The 14,475-nt window shown below is 46.0% G+C and overlaps 1 protein-coding gene across 1 annotated transcript in view; it reads left to right on the plus strand.

Annotated features, from left to right (window-relative positions):
- Positions 1-369: 369 nt before the first annotated feature.
- Positions 370-14,475, plus strand: part of rnf175 (ring finger protein 175) — an 82,369-nt gene continuing 68,263 nt past the window's right edge. Inside the window, exon 1 of the mRNA XM_072496013.1 lies at positions 370-472. Coding sequence (XP_072352114.1) covers positions 422-472 — 51 coding nt within the window. The 5' untranslated portion in view covers positions 370-421. The remainder of the gene's footprint in view (positions 473-14,475) is intronic.

The raw sequence follows: 14,475 nt of genomic DNA on the forward strand, positions 1-14,475 counted from the left end.
AATACGAATCAGAGCTCCAGAAAAGTTCAGCAAAAGGCTTTTGTACTCGATGTCTTCAATGCCAATTTGCTCCCACCAACCTCCTAACCCAGCTCTTGCTGACATCCTTCGTGCGCACGCGCGGCGCCGGTAGACGCACAGGAGCCGGAACTCCCCGGGAGACGCGCAGGCGAGGCGGACTCTTCGGGAGACACATTTGCGCATGCGCCCGGGCTCCTTGCGCGGCGCCGGTAGACGCACAGGAGCCGGAACTCCCCGGGAGACGCGCAGGCGAGGCGGACTCTTCGGGAGACACATTTGCGCATGCGCCCGGGCTCCTTGCGCGGCACGGGCTCCCGGGAGACGCGCACGCACCGGGCCGACGCAGATCCCAGTTTTCTGCCCCCCCCCCCCCCCCCCGCGCGCGCGCAGCGGGTTGGAGATGGCGGTCGTGGCAGCGCAGGTGGTGGAGCTGGACGTCGAGGAGCAGCAGGTAAATGTGGGCCTGGCCTGAGCACCTCCTCCAGTCTGGGTCCTTTCACGGCAGTGAGTGTCCGTGTCCCGGAGCTCGGGAGACGCGGTTTCCGCTGCAGCGCCTGGGGACGTTCCCGCGGCTTGGCCCGGGTCCCGGCTTGCCAGGGCACTGACTGAGGCTTGACATTAAAAAAATATCAGTCCCCAAAGCCTGGAGTTTGCGCTGGCAAGAGGAGGGCAGTGCGCCTGTGGCTGCTTTACCGTCAGGCTGCCGAACACGGCTCAGCTCCTCCAGGTGGTCACCTTTTTCGTGAACAGTAAATTTCAAAACCCGCCTCAACATTTTAAAAGCTGTCGATTTTAGTTCAGGTCTATAGGTGGTGAAAACAACTGGGTTCAGTTTTAATAAACAGAGAAAAAAGCCTTTCAGTTTCATATCATAAAGTGCAAACCGCGTTCAATCATCAGCGATTGATTGTGTCCTTTTTAGTTTTCGTCCATTTAAGTTTAGGTGAAAAGTTTTCAAGTTATTTGAAAATTGACAACAACATGGAAACAGTGAAAGCACACATTTCAAATTAATGTCTTTTTTTTTTGTTCCTTCTGAGGATTTGTTAGTTTGTTTCTGTCTGTCTCGGAGTGGAAGCACAGTAGGAGCCTCTCAACCCACTTGTTATGGGCCAGGGTTTAGAGAACCCCAAAGTGTATGATTGAGTTCACCTGACCCACAACTTTTAATAGATTGTGGTATGGGGAGCACCATGGCCCACTCTAAGAAATGCACACAGTAAATATACTTTTTCGTTTAAAAAAAACACACGCAAACAGGTATAATAATATAGTCCATTTTTTCCTCGTTTATCTACCTCCAATTGAAATCCTTCTCGATTGACAGTCACTTTGAACAAGAAGGTCTCTGCACGATCCGTCCATTTCTCTACGCCTCGGCATTGCCAGGCCAATAAAAATGTTTTGTATTTTAGCTTGAGCTTTCCTTATTCCCAAATGACCCCCCACTGGTTCCTTGTGCGCAACTCGCAACACCTCCTTTCTATACCCTACCGGCAATACTACTTGATGAACTTCTGCCCACTTTTCATCCGCCTGCAGATGTAAAGTCTCCATTTTCTCATCAAGACATCACTTTTACGGTAATAACACTCTGGTATACACGCAGATTCCTCTTCCGTGTATGCTTTCTGATACATCCGTTTTATTTCTACATCTTTTTGTTGTATCTCATCCAATTTTCCTGAACTAAAAATATCCGCCTCATCCTCCACCTGTTCTTGTTCTTTTTCAACCATCTGATCAAAAATCGTTTCTGAAAATTGCACTTCAACTTCATCTTCACTCTTTGATTTCTCCTCTTGTCTTAACCTGTGACTTTGCGACCTTGTTACTACACAATCTGGAAAAATACCAGGATATTCGTTCTTCACCACGTCAGTGGTCTGATTTTCCACTGGCTATCAACCACAGTAGGCATCACTCCCACCTGCGACCCAGCTATATCATTACCCAAGATAAACTGTATTGCTGGTCAAGATATTTTCTCTATTACTCCTACTACCACTTCACCACTCTTCACTGTACTTTCCAACCTTGCCTTATATAATGGAATACTACTCCTCTCACCCTGAATTCCACATATTACCACCTTTTCTGGCAATATTCTTCCCAAACTACATAACTTCTCATCTCTTACCATCAAAGATTGACTAGCTCACGTATCTCTTAAAATTGTGACTTCTTTACCTGCGCCTCCTGATACACATGAGTAAAAATTTACCCACAGAAGTAAATTCTTTAAAGAGATCTGGCACCTTATCAATCACCTCTTGATCAGGCTGTGCAATCTTTTGCACCTCCTTCGCTTCACTTGGGCTTTCCTTTACCACTTTAACAAACCCCGCTGTCTTATCCTGTTTTACCACATCAGCCTTCCCAGTGCTTTTCTTCAACATCCAACACTGTGACTTTACATGGCCTAGTTTATTACAGTGAAAACATTTGAAACTTTTCATGTCTCTTCCACCCTCCTGGATTTCTTTTTTAGTCTGAGGTACACTCCTTATTATTTCCCATCAGATCACCTTTAACTTTACCACTTGAGTATTTCTCATGTCCCCAGTTTCTATCCCTCACAGGCTGAAACTGATGTCGGAAACCAAGCTTTGATTTATGAACTAATTCATAATTATCTGCCATTTCCGCTGCTAATCTCGCAGTTTTAACCCTCTGCTCTTCCACATGAGTTCTCACTACATCAGGAATTGAATTTTTAAACTCCACCAAAAGTATAATTTCTCTGAGAGCTTCATAGGTTTGGTCTATTTTCAAAGCCCTTATCCACCTATCAAAATTACTCTGTTTGAGCCTTTCAAACTCTGACCAGGTTATTTCCTTAAATTTCTAAACCTTTGTCTGCCGGCTTCTAGCACTAGTTCATATGCACCTAAGATGGATTTTTTCACCTCCTCGTATGACTCAGGTACCTCCTCCAGTAGTGATGCAAACACTTCACTAGCCCTATCTACCAGCTTTGTTTGAATCAGTAATACCCACATGTCCTGTGGCCATTTCATTTGTTTAGCCACCTTCTCAAATGAAATGAAAAAGTCTTCTATCTCCTTCTCGTCAAACCTTGGCAATGTTTGGACATATTTAAATAGATTCCCACCAAGCCTTCGACTTTGACGCTCTTTCTCACTATCCTCATCACTATCATCTAACTGTACGTTTCCCTTTACGTCTGCCAATTTTAACTGACTGTCATGTTTCATGGCTATTTTCTGAAGTTCAAACTCTCTCTCTCTTTATCTTTTTACTCGTGTATCTCCCTTTCTCTTTCTTTTTGTTCTGCTAGGGCTATTCTTTCTGTTTTCCTTTCTCTTTTTCCTCTCTCTCTCTTTCTCTTTCCTGTCTCTCTCTTTCGTATTCAAGCTGCTTTAATTATTTCTCATGTTCCATTTGTTTAATTTGTAACTGAATTTTTTGCATTTCCAATGAGTCAAGCTGTATCTCAGGCAACTTTAAATGTTTAGCCACTGCCATAATGACCTCATCTTTTCGCATTTTGTTAGATAATGTTAACTGCAATGTTTTTGCCAAATCTAACAGTCTGCTTTTAGTCTCTGTCCGTAACATACTGCGTGTGACCGTCTCCACCCCAAAAAATTTCAGAGCCTCTGAAAGAGCCATTGTCCACAACACACTCCCCGCTTAAACTAAAATACCACACCTGAAAAGCACCCACAATATGCTCACCCCTCACTGTATTTAAGTTCACTAAGCCAATCGAATAGATAAGACTTTTATCCCGGACAAGCTCCCAAATTGTTATGGGCCAGGGTTTAGAGAACCCCAAAGTGTTTCATGGAGTTCACCTGACCCACAACTTTTACTAGATTGTGGTATGGGGAGCACGCTACAGGTGTGGTACAGCAGAAATGGAAAAGTATTTTTTAAAGCCAAACAATGTTTATTCTATGAACTCAAGTTAACCTTTTTGAAACATACAGTGAACATCTTAGCAACCATCAATTCAAAATAAACCCCCAAAGAATACAACACTAAGTAATCCTTAATAACTTCCCAAACAACATCCGGACAAAAGAAACACCTTTCAACAGAAGCACATTAGGTTTACATTCACTACTGAGAACATTTAGAATTCTGAATTCACCAAATGATCAAGAGATAGTCTTTTCATGGCAGAGAGATCAACAGTACACTTGCTCTGTCTGGCTTCAGCTCCAACACTGAAAACAAAACTAAAACACACCCTGCAGCAAACAGCCTAAAACGAAAGTAAAAAGCTGACAGACAGCCCAGTTCCACCCACTCTCTGACATCACTGCAGAAAAAACACCCAATTCTTAAAGGTATTCTCACTACAGATATTTATATACACACCCATTTATAAACACCCATTTCCTAAAGGTACTCTCACATGACACACTTCACTCTGCAAGAATGTGTGGCTGCACTGAAAATCACTCACACCTTAGCACATCTTACTGCTTTCATATGCATGCTAACTAAGTATTATTTTCGTGTCGATGATGAACTTTGAAATATTTGAGATAAATGTTTTTATCTATTTTATCTTTTCATATTTGGTGTGGATTCGTCAGTTATAAAATGAATTGAAATAACTACATTTGAGCTGTTTAAAAATATTCTTTGCACTTTTTAATTTGCACAACAGACAGGTTTTTAAGAGGCTTTTAATCATCATTCTCAAGTGAACAAATTAAATTAGTCCACTGGATTGGCACTACCTACCTCTCAGACATCCCAAAATATTGTGGAAATTTCTGATCCCTATGATGTTTTAAGCCATAAAAGTGAACACCGGGGGTTTATGTAGTCTGGAATGTGATATTTATGTTGCATTCTGTGATGCTTCCTTTACATTTATTGAGGCTTGTGCAGTGGGAGCACTGCATGACTTTTAAAATATTTTAAACAAAAATAAATCTGGCAGAATTTTTTCTTCGAATAGGCACACAACCCCATTCAGGTATACAGCTTTACCAAACTAGTATTCCCCCCCCCCCCCCCCCCCCACTCCAAGTCACTGTTTCCAAGTGTATGAGCAAGTTAGTCCCATTCACACCGACAATTTCACAATGTTAATGTGCTTTCAGAGTTGTAGTGGAGATGAAAGCAATGGAGATAATTCAAGCTACCAAGAATTCAAATAGTAAAGTTGGGTTCACTGGTTTAAAAAAAAAGGTTTGCGATGAACTTGCTGCATTTTCAGGATTATGCAGAGATGATTAAATTAAACATTATTTGAGGAAAGATGTAGTGGCATTGGAGGCAGTTCAGAGGAGGTTCACTAGGTTGATTCCAGAGACGAGGGGTTTGTTGTATGACGAGAGATTGAACGGCCTATACTGTAGAGTTTAGAAGAATAAGGGGAGATCAAATTGAGAAATACAAGATAATAAAAGGCATGGATAAAGTGGACATGCAGTGGATGCTTCCTCTTGTGGGACATTCTAGAATGAGAGGTCATAAGTCTTCGGATAAGAGGTAGCAAAGTTAAAACGGATTGAGGAGTAATTACTTCTCCCATAGGGTTGTGAATCTGGAATTCACTACCCCAGATTGCGGTGAATGCTGGGACAGTGAGTAAATTTAAGGAGGAGTTAGACAGATTTTTAATTGGTAGTGGGTTGAAGGGTTATGGAGAACGGGCAGGACAGGATGAGATCAGTCATGATCGAAAGGTGGAGCAGATTCGATAGGCCAAATGGCCTAATTCTGCTCCTATATCGTACAAATGCTTGGAATTAGGTCAGACCTTTCATGACTGCAGGATGTTTTGATGTGGTTTAACGGCCAATGGAGTACTTTTGATATCTAATCATTGTTGAAATGTAGAAAAAAGGCATGTCCAAACCACCTATCATGGTAAGGAGTTCAAATTCTACATAAGCAAGTTAAAACTGGGAAGCTACGTGTAGAAAGGATGTTGGGTTGGATCTGCGGTAAAAAGGAGGGGGTGTTGGGGAAAGGAGGAGGAAGAGTGATTGTTGGTTCCACATTCTTGGATGGTTCATCTATAAACATCTTTCCCATTCATATTTTAATACAGAAGTTCACATCTTTCCAGGTTTGAGTTTATTGCAGACATACTTGTAACTGTTACTCCTTTGTACAAATTTAATCCAGAAAATGAGAACATTGGTGTAAAGAAAGAAAGAAATTACAGTTATATTTAGCAATGTTACCATATTTTTCTTGTTTATTGAGAGAATGCACCTTTGGTCTTGTTCTCTTAAACATCTAAGCAAATAAGTTGTGCAGTTTTGATTGCTTTAGCTTATTCCACCATATGTTGACGGATCTTGTAAGTTATTTGATGTACCTTAAAGATGGTGACAAAATAAAAGTTTTATTCTTGGGTACTGATCATTATAAAATATGGCGTGTTCAACGATCAGACTTGCTGTCCTGTGACCATAAGACATAGGAGCAGAATTAGGCCACTCGGCCCATCGAGTCTGCTCCTCCATTCAATCATGGCTGATATTTTTCTCATCCCCATTCTCCTGCCTTCTCCCTATAACCCCTGATCCCCATATTTATCAAAAACCTATCTATCTCCATCTTAAAGACACTCAGTGATTTGACCTCCACAGCCTTCTGCAGCATAGCGTTCCACAGATTCACCCCCCTCTGGCTGAAGAAATTCCTCCTCATCTCTGTTTTAATGGTTCATCCCTTCAGTCTGAGATTGTGTCCACGGCTTCTATTTTTTCCTACTAGCGGAAACAACCTCTCCACGTCCACTCTATCCAGGCCTCGCAGTATCCTGTAAGTTTCAATAAGATCCCCCCTCATCCTTCTAAACTCCAACGAGTACAGACCCAAAGGCCTCAACCGTTCCTCATACGACAAGCTCTTCATTCCAGGGATCATTCTTGCAAACCTCCTCTGGACCCTTTCCAAGGCCAGCACATTCTTCCTTAGATACGGGGCCCAAAACTGCTCACAATACTCCAAATGGGGTCTGACCAGAGCCTTATATAGTCTCAGAAGTACATCCCTGGTCTTCTATTCGAGCCCTCTCGACATGAATGTTAACATTGCATTGGCCTTCCTAACTGCCGACTGAACCTGCACGTTAACCTGAAGAGAATCATGAACAAGCACTCCCAAGCCCCTTTGTGCTTCTGATTTCTGAAGCATCGTCCAATTTAGAAAATAGTTTGCGCCTCCATTTCTCCTTCTAATGTACATAACCTCACAGTTTTCCACATTGTATTCCATCTGCCACTTCTTTGCCCACTCTCCTAGCCTGTCCAGGCCCTTCTGCAGCCCGCCTGCTTCCTCAATTCTACCTGCCCCTCTACAGATCTTTGTATCATCTGCAAACGTAGCAACATTGCCTTCAGTTCCTTCCTCCAGATCATTAATGTATACTGTGAAACGTTGTGGTCCCAGCACCGACACCTGAGGTACACCACTAGTCACCGGCTGCCATCCTGAAAAAGACACCTTTATCTCCACTCTCTGCCTTCTGCCAGTCAGCCAATCCTCTATCCGTGCCAGGATCTTACCCTTAACACCATGGACTCTTAACTTATTTAACAGTCTCCTATGCGGCACCTTGTCAAAGGTCTTCTGGAAATCTAAATAAATCACGTCCACTGGTTCTCCTTTGCCTAACTTCCTTGTTACTTCCTCAAAGAACTCTAACCAGATTTGTCAGACATGACCTCCCCTTGACTAAGCCGAAACGAAAGAGAAAATGCTGGAAAATTTCAGCAGGTCTGGCAGCATCTGTAGGGAGAGAAACGAGCTAATGTTTCTAGTCCAATTACTCTTTGTCAAAGCTAACTGACAGAGAAAGAGGGAAATATTTATACTGTGGAGTGAGAATGAAAGATGAATCATCGCCACAGAATCCCGTGGTGCTAATGGCCACAGAAACCAAGGGGAAAGAGTGCTCATGGCAGTCCCAGAAAGAACAAAAGATGTGAAACGCCAAACAGCAGAGAAACTAACATCAGAGGGTGAACTGTAGATGTGGGGAGAGGGGAAGGGGAAGCAAAGAGGAGAAAGGTTAAGGAAAGGTGGTTAAGATGGGGGGGCGGGGTTAAATATATATTACGAAAGACAAGAAAGAAAGAAATGGTAAAAGACAGTTAAAATGAAATGGGATGAAATCAAATGGGTCGGGGTGGGGTGGAGCTAATCATCTGAAGTTGTTGAATTCGATGTTGAGACCGGAAGGCTGTAGCGTGCCTAACCAGAAGATGAGATGTTGTTCCTCCAGTTTGCGTTGAACTTCACTGGAACATTGCAACAGGCCAAGAACAGACATGTGGGCATGGGAGCAGGGTCTTTTGTTGAAATGGCAAGCAACGGGAAGGTCAGGGTCCTGAATGCGCACAGACCGAAGATGCTCAGCAAAACGATCACCCAGTCTGCGTTTGGTCTCTCCGATATAGAGGGGACCACATTGGGAGCCGCGAATGCAATAGACCAAATTGGAAGAGATGCAACTGAAACGCTGCTTAACCTGGAATGAGTGTTTTGGGCCTGGAATGTTAAGCATGGAAGAGGTAAAGGGGCAAGTGTTACACCTTCTGCGATTGCATGGGAAGGTGCCATGGGTGATGGGAGAGGTACTGGGTATGGTGGAGGAGTGGACTAGATTATCGCGGAGGGAACAGTCTCTGCGGAATGCTGACCGAGAGAGTGAAGGGAAGATGTGTTTGGTGGTGGCATCATGCTGGAGTTGGCGAAAATGGCGGAGGATTATGTTTGCATACGGAGGCTGGTGGGATGAAATGTGAGAACGAGGGGGACTCTATCCTTGCTCTGGAAGGGAGGGGAGGGGGCGAGGGTAGTGGCACGGGAGATGGACCGCACACTGTTGAGGGCCCTGTCAACAACTGTAGGTGGGAAATCATGGTTGAGGAAGAAGGAACACATTTTCGAAGCACCATTTTGGAACGTGGCATCATTGGAACAAATGCGACGGAAGGGAAGGAGTTGAGAGAAAGGGATGGAATCCTTACAGGGTGTAGGGTGCAAAAAGTTGTAGTCCTGATAGCTATGGGAGTCAGTAGGCTTGTAGTGGATGTTAGTGGATATTCTATTGCCGGAAATGGAGACCAAAAGATCAAGGAAGGGAAGGGAAGTGTCTGAGATGGACCAGGTGAAAGTGACGGAGGGGTGGAAACTGGAAGCGAAGTTGATGAATTTTTCCAGGTCCGGACGAGAGCATGAAGCGGCACCAAAATAGTCATCAATATATCGGTAAAGGAGTTGTGGGAGGGGACCTGGATAGGCCTTTAACAAGGAATGTTCCACATACCCCATAAAAAGGCAAGCGTAGCTAGGACCCATGCGGGTACCCATTGCTACACCTTTGATTTGGAGAAAGTGGGATGAGTTAAAAGAGAAGTTGTTGAGAGATAGAACGAGTTCAGCCAGGCGGAGGAGAGTGGTGGTGGGTGGGAATTGTCTGGGCCTCTTTTCGAGAAAGAGGCAAAGAGCTCTCAGGCCATCCTGGTGTGGGATGGAGGTGTAGAGAGATTGCACATCCATGGTGAATAGAATGTGGTTAGGGCCCGCGAACTGGAAGCTGTCAATATGACGCAGGGCATCAGAGGAATCCCGGATGTAGGTGGGGAGGGAATGGACCAGAGGAGTGAGGTTGGAGTCAAGACAAGAGGAAATACGTTCGGTGGGGCAGGAGCATGCTGACACAATGAGCCTGCTGGGACAGTCCTTTTTGTGGAATTTGGGGAATAGGTAAAAGTGGGCTGTCCGGGGTTGGGAGACTATGAGGTTGGAAGCTGTAGGGGGAAGGCATCCGGAGGAAATGAGGTCGCTAACGGTGTTGGATATAATGGCTTGATGTTCAGTGGTCTGGTCATGGTCCCGGGGGAGGTAAGAGGAAGTATCTTGAGAGTTAGCGCTCAGCCTCTACGAGGTAGAGGTCAGTGCGCCAGACGACAACAGCACCCCCTTTGTCGGCAGGTTTGATGACAAAGTCGGGGTTAGACCTGACGGAGAGAAGAGCAGAATGTTCGGAAGGAGAGAGGTTGGAATGGGTGAGGGGGGGCAGAAAAATTAAGACGGCCAATGTCCCGTCGACAATTCTCAATGAAAAGAACAAGGGCAGGTAATTGTCCCGGCGGGGGGGAAGGGCCCACTTGGAGGCAGAATGTTGGAGGCACATGAAAGGAGCAGTGGAACGTGGGGAGGATTCTTGCCCAAAGAAGTGGGCACAGAGGCAAAGGCGACGAAAGAAGAGTTCAACTTCATGTCGAGCCTGGAATTCATTGAGGTGGGGACGTAAGGTACCAAGCTGAATCCTTTGCTGAGAACAGCACGCTCAGCCTCAGAGAGGGGAAGGTCGGAGGGTATGGTGAACACGCGGCAAGGGCTGGGGCTGGGAGAAATGGGGCACGAGGGTTGGGACTGGTGGAGGGCCTGGGATGGGCAGTGGTGTTGAATCTGGGAGAAATGGGGTATGAGGAATTGGGACTGGTGGAGGGCCTGGGATGGGCAGTAGTGTTGATACTGGGAGAAATGGGGTTCGAGGGATTGGGACTGGTGGAGGGCCTCGGATGGGCAGTGATGTTGATGAGTTGTTGAAGCTTGCGTTCCTTAACATCTGGAAGAAACAGGAAAAGATTCTTGTTAAGACGTTGAATGATGCGAAGGATGAAATTAAACTGGGGACAGGGCCAGCTTTAAGAGAGTAAGATGGGGCTGCTGGAGAGAGATGTTGAATGTCTTCATGTGGCGGCGCATGGCACTGAGTGTGGCTTTCAGGATACGGCGAGAGCAGCAGTTCGAAGAATGTTGTATATCCTGGAGGTACCTGTAATCCTGGAGGTTACATGCAGGGTGGAATTTAAATTGAAATCCCCGTGGGGTAAGTTGGAGACGAAGACCGTCACTGAGGAAGGAAATATGGCTGTGGAAGCGAGTCTTGGTAAATACCTTGTACAACACTAAGAGAAATGGAAAGCAGTGAAGGTGGATAGTGGGGGAGGGACATACGGAAATCCTGTCGGAGAGAAGAGCAGTACTTCTTCAGGGTAGGAATTCCTGGAAGAGAAGTGGCAGAGAGTTAAACACTGGATAAAAGCAAATTACTGCGATGTTGGAATCTGAAACGAAAGAGAAAATGCTGGAAATTCTCAGCAGGTCTGGCAGCATCTGTAGGGAGAGAAAACAGCTAATGTTTTGAGTCCGATGACTCTGTCAAAGCTAACAGACAGAGAAAGTGGGAAATGTTTATACTATGGAGTGAGAATGAAAGATGAGTCATTGCCGCAGAAACCCAGGGAAACCGGGTGCTAATTGACAAAGCCGTGCTGACTCAGTCCTATTTTATTATGCACTTCCAAGTACTCCGCGATCTCATCTTTAATAATGGACTCTAAAATCTTACCAATGACTGAAGTCAGGCTAATCGGCCTATAATTTCCCATCTTCTGCCTTCCTCCCTTCTTAAACAGGAGTGATACATTAGCCACTTTCCAGTTCTCTGGGACCCTTCTTGCATCCAGTGATTACTGAAAGGTCACCGCCAATGCCTCCACAATTTCCTCAGCTATCTCTTTTAGAACCCTCGGGTGTAGTCCATCCGGTCCAGGTGATTTATCCACCTTCAGACCTTTCAGTTTCCCCAGAACCTTCTCCTTAGTAATGGTCACTGCACTCACCTCTGCCCCCTGGTTCTAGAGCTCTGGCATCCCACTGGTGTTTTCCACCGTGAAGACTCATGCAAAGTAACTATTCAGTTCGTCTGCTATTTCTTTGTTTCCTATTATTACTTCTCGAACCACATTTTATATATTGGCGCTGTGGGAATGGACATACTTGCTCATACATTGTAGAATAATAACTTCAAGGATAAAGTACTGGTTAGGTAAGCTGTCAGCTTGAGTGGGAGTGTTATAGTCTGAATAAGGAAAGATTCATGGTAGACTTTTCTCGTTTAAATATATGTGTGGAGATCTACTCTTTTATACATCAATCCAACCACTGTTGAGACTTCATAAAGTCAACAGGAATATTAAACTGCATCTTGTACATGTCTGTAATGATCTTGTTAGAATCAGTGCTAAACATGCTCGATGACTGGGGCACGAAATCAATAACAGCAATATTAGTTAGCACAGTTGGCTAGAGCATCTGGTGCAACTTTTAAACACAAGCCAACCTTAGACCTAAAAGTAGACCTTAAATGACCAAGTGCTTAATGCTGAGAGTTGAGTTGTGGCACCCAAGAACGCTTCTGCCTTCAGAGGTGTGACAATGTAACAGAACTTCCCAAACTATTTTTCAATGTGACCCCGTTTTAACACATAAATTACCTGAAGCCCAGTCGGCAGCAAAAACATACAGTAAAGTTTCTGTTACCCGACGTGTCCGGGGATGGGAGGTGTTGGTTAATTAAATATGCCAGTCAACTGAGCTACAAGGTGAGCTCTGCATGTTCATCCAGTCAGAAAGCTCCTGGGTGATTTTGTGGTGATGTGGGGTCTCGCAAGAGGAGGAGGAGCACACAAATCTAGTGAGCAGCACCGAGGGAACATGTTGCTGCAGAACAGTGGGAGGCTGAGACTGGAGAGAGGGCAAGCTGCCGATAACTACCTGGGAGCTTGATGAATTTTTTTTTTAATAATCAATTTTATTGAGTCATTTTGGCATAGTAAACAGCAACAGTACAGAACAGTGTGCACAGAACAATCAACATAGTGCAAAAACCAGCTCCCATCCCACAAGGACCCGCCTAATTAACCCCCTAATCTCATTGCCCTAACTCCCCCTCCCCCCTGCTGACGATGAATTTTCCGCGAAGAAGTCGATAAATGGTTGCCACCTCCAGGCGAACCCTGACAGTGACCCTCTCAGGGCGAACTTAATTTTCTCCAGACCGAGGAAGCTCGCCATGTCCGACAGCCAGGCCTCCGACTTCGGGGGCTTTGAGTCCCTCCATGCCAGCAGTATTTGTCGCCGGGCTACCAGGGAAGCAAACGCCAGAACGACGGCCTCGCTCTCCTCCTGGACTCCCTGGTCCTCCGAAAGTCCCAAAATTGCCACCTCTGGACTCAGCACCACCCTTGTTTTCAGTACCCGGGACATAACGTCCACAAATCCCTGCCAGTACCCCCTGAGTTTTGGAAATGCCCAGAACATGTGGACATGGTTCGCTGGTCCTCCCGCACATCTGGCGCACCTGTCCTCCAGTCCAAAGAATTTACTCATCCGGGCCACTGTCATGTGGGCCCGGTGGACGACCTTGAATTTGATCAGGCAGAGCCTAGCGCATGTTGCAGTCGCGTTAACCCTGCTCAACGCCTCCGCCCATAAACCCTCTTCTATCTCACCTCCGAGCTCCTCTTCCCACTTAAGCTTCAGCTCTTCAGTCAGCGTCTCCTCTGCCCCCATAAGTTCTTTATATATATCTGACACTTCCCCTCCCCCACCCATCCGCTGGACACTACCCTGTCCTGGATTCCCCTAAGTGTCAGGCGTGGGAAGGATGGAATCTGTCTGCGTAGAAAGTCCCGCACCTGCAAGTACCTGAAATCATTCCCTCTCGCCAGCCCAAATTTCTCCTCCAGCGCCCTCATGCTCAGGAAGCTCCCTTCTAAGAATAGATCCCCCATCCTCTTAATCCCAGCCCTCCGCCATATTCGGAACCCACCGTCCATATTCCCCAGGGCAAACCGGTGATTGTCGCAAATTGGGGACCAAACCGATGCTCTCACTTCCCCCATGTGCCTCCTCCATTGGCCCCAGATCCGCAAAGTAGCCACCACTGCAGGGCTGGTGGAGTACCGTGCCGGCGGGAGGGCAGGGGCACCGTAACCAGGGCTGCCAAACTGGTGCCCCTGCACGAAGCGGCCTCCATCCGCCCCCAAACCGACCCCGCACCCACCATCCACTTCCTTATCATAGCTATGTTGGCCGCCAGTAGTAATTACTAAAGTTTGTCAGCGCCAGCCCCCCTTCCCCCCGGTTCCTCCCGAGCATCACCCTCTTCACCCGCGGGGACTTTATCCCGCCCACACACATCCCATAATCATTTTATTGACCTTCTTAAAACAGGACCGCGGAATGAAAATGGGAAGAGACTGGAATACGAACCAGAATCTCGGGAGGATCGTCATTTTAACCATCTGCACTCTCTCCGCTAGTGTCAGTGGGAGCGCATCCCACCTCCAGAACTCGACCCTCATTTGCTCCACCAACCGGGATATGTTCAACTTGTGCAACCGACCCCAGTCCCACGCCACCTGTATCCCTAAGTATCTGAAACTGTCCCCTACTAACCTAAACGGCAGCCCCCTCAGCCGACCTTCCTGGCCCCTCGCCTGGACTACAAACAACTCACTCTGCCATGTTCAGTTTATGCCCCGAGAACTGGCCGAATTCCCTCAAGATTCCATCCATCCCAGCCACTGGACCCTTGATGTATAAGAGCAGGTCGTCGGCGTATAACAAAACTCTGTGTTCCACCTG

This window comes from Scyliorhinus torazame, chromosome 3 (genome assembly GCF_047496885.1).
Source record: "Scyliorhinus torazame isolate Kashiwa2021f chromosome 3, sScyTor2.1, whole genome shotgun sequence".
Classification (NCBI taxonomy): domain Eukaryota; kingdom Metazoa; phylum Chordata; class Chondrichthyes; order Carcharhiniformes; family Scyliorhinidae; genus Scyliorhinus; species Scyliorhinus torazame.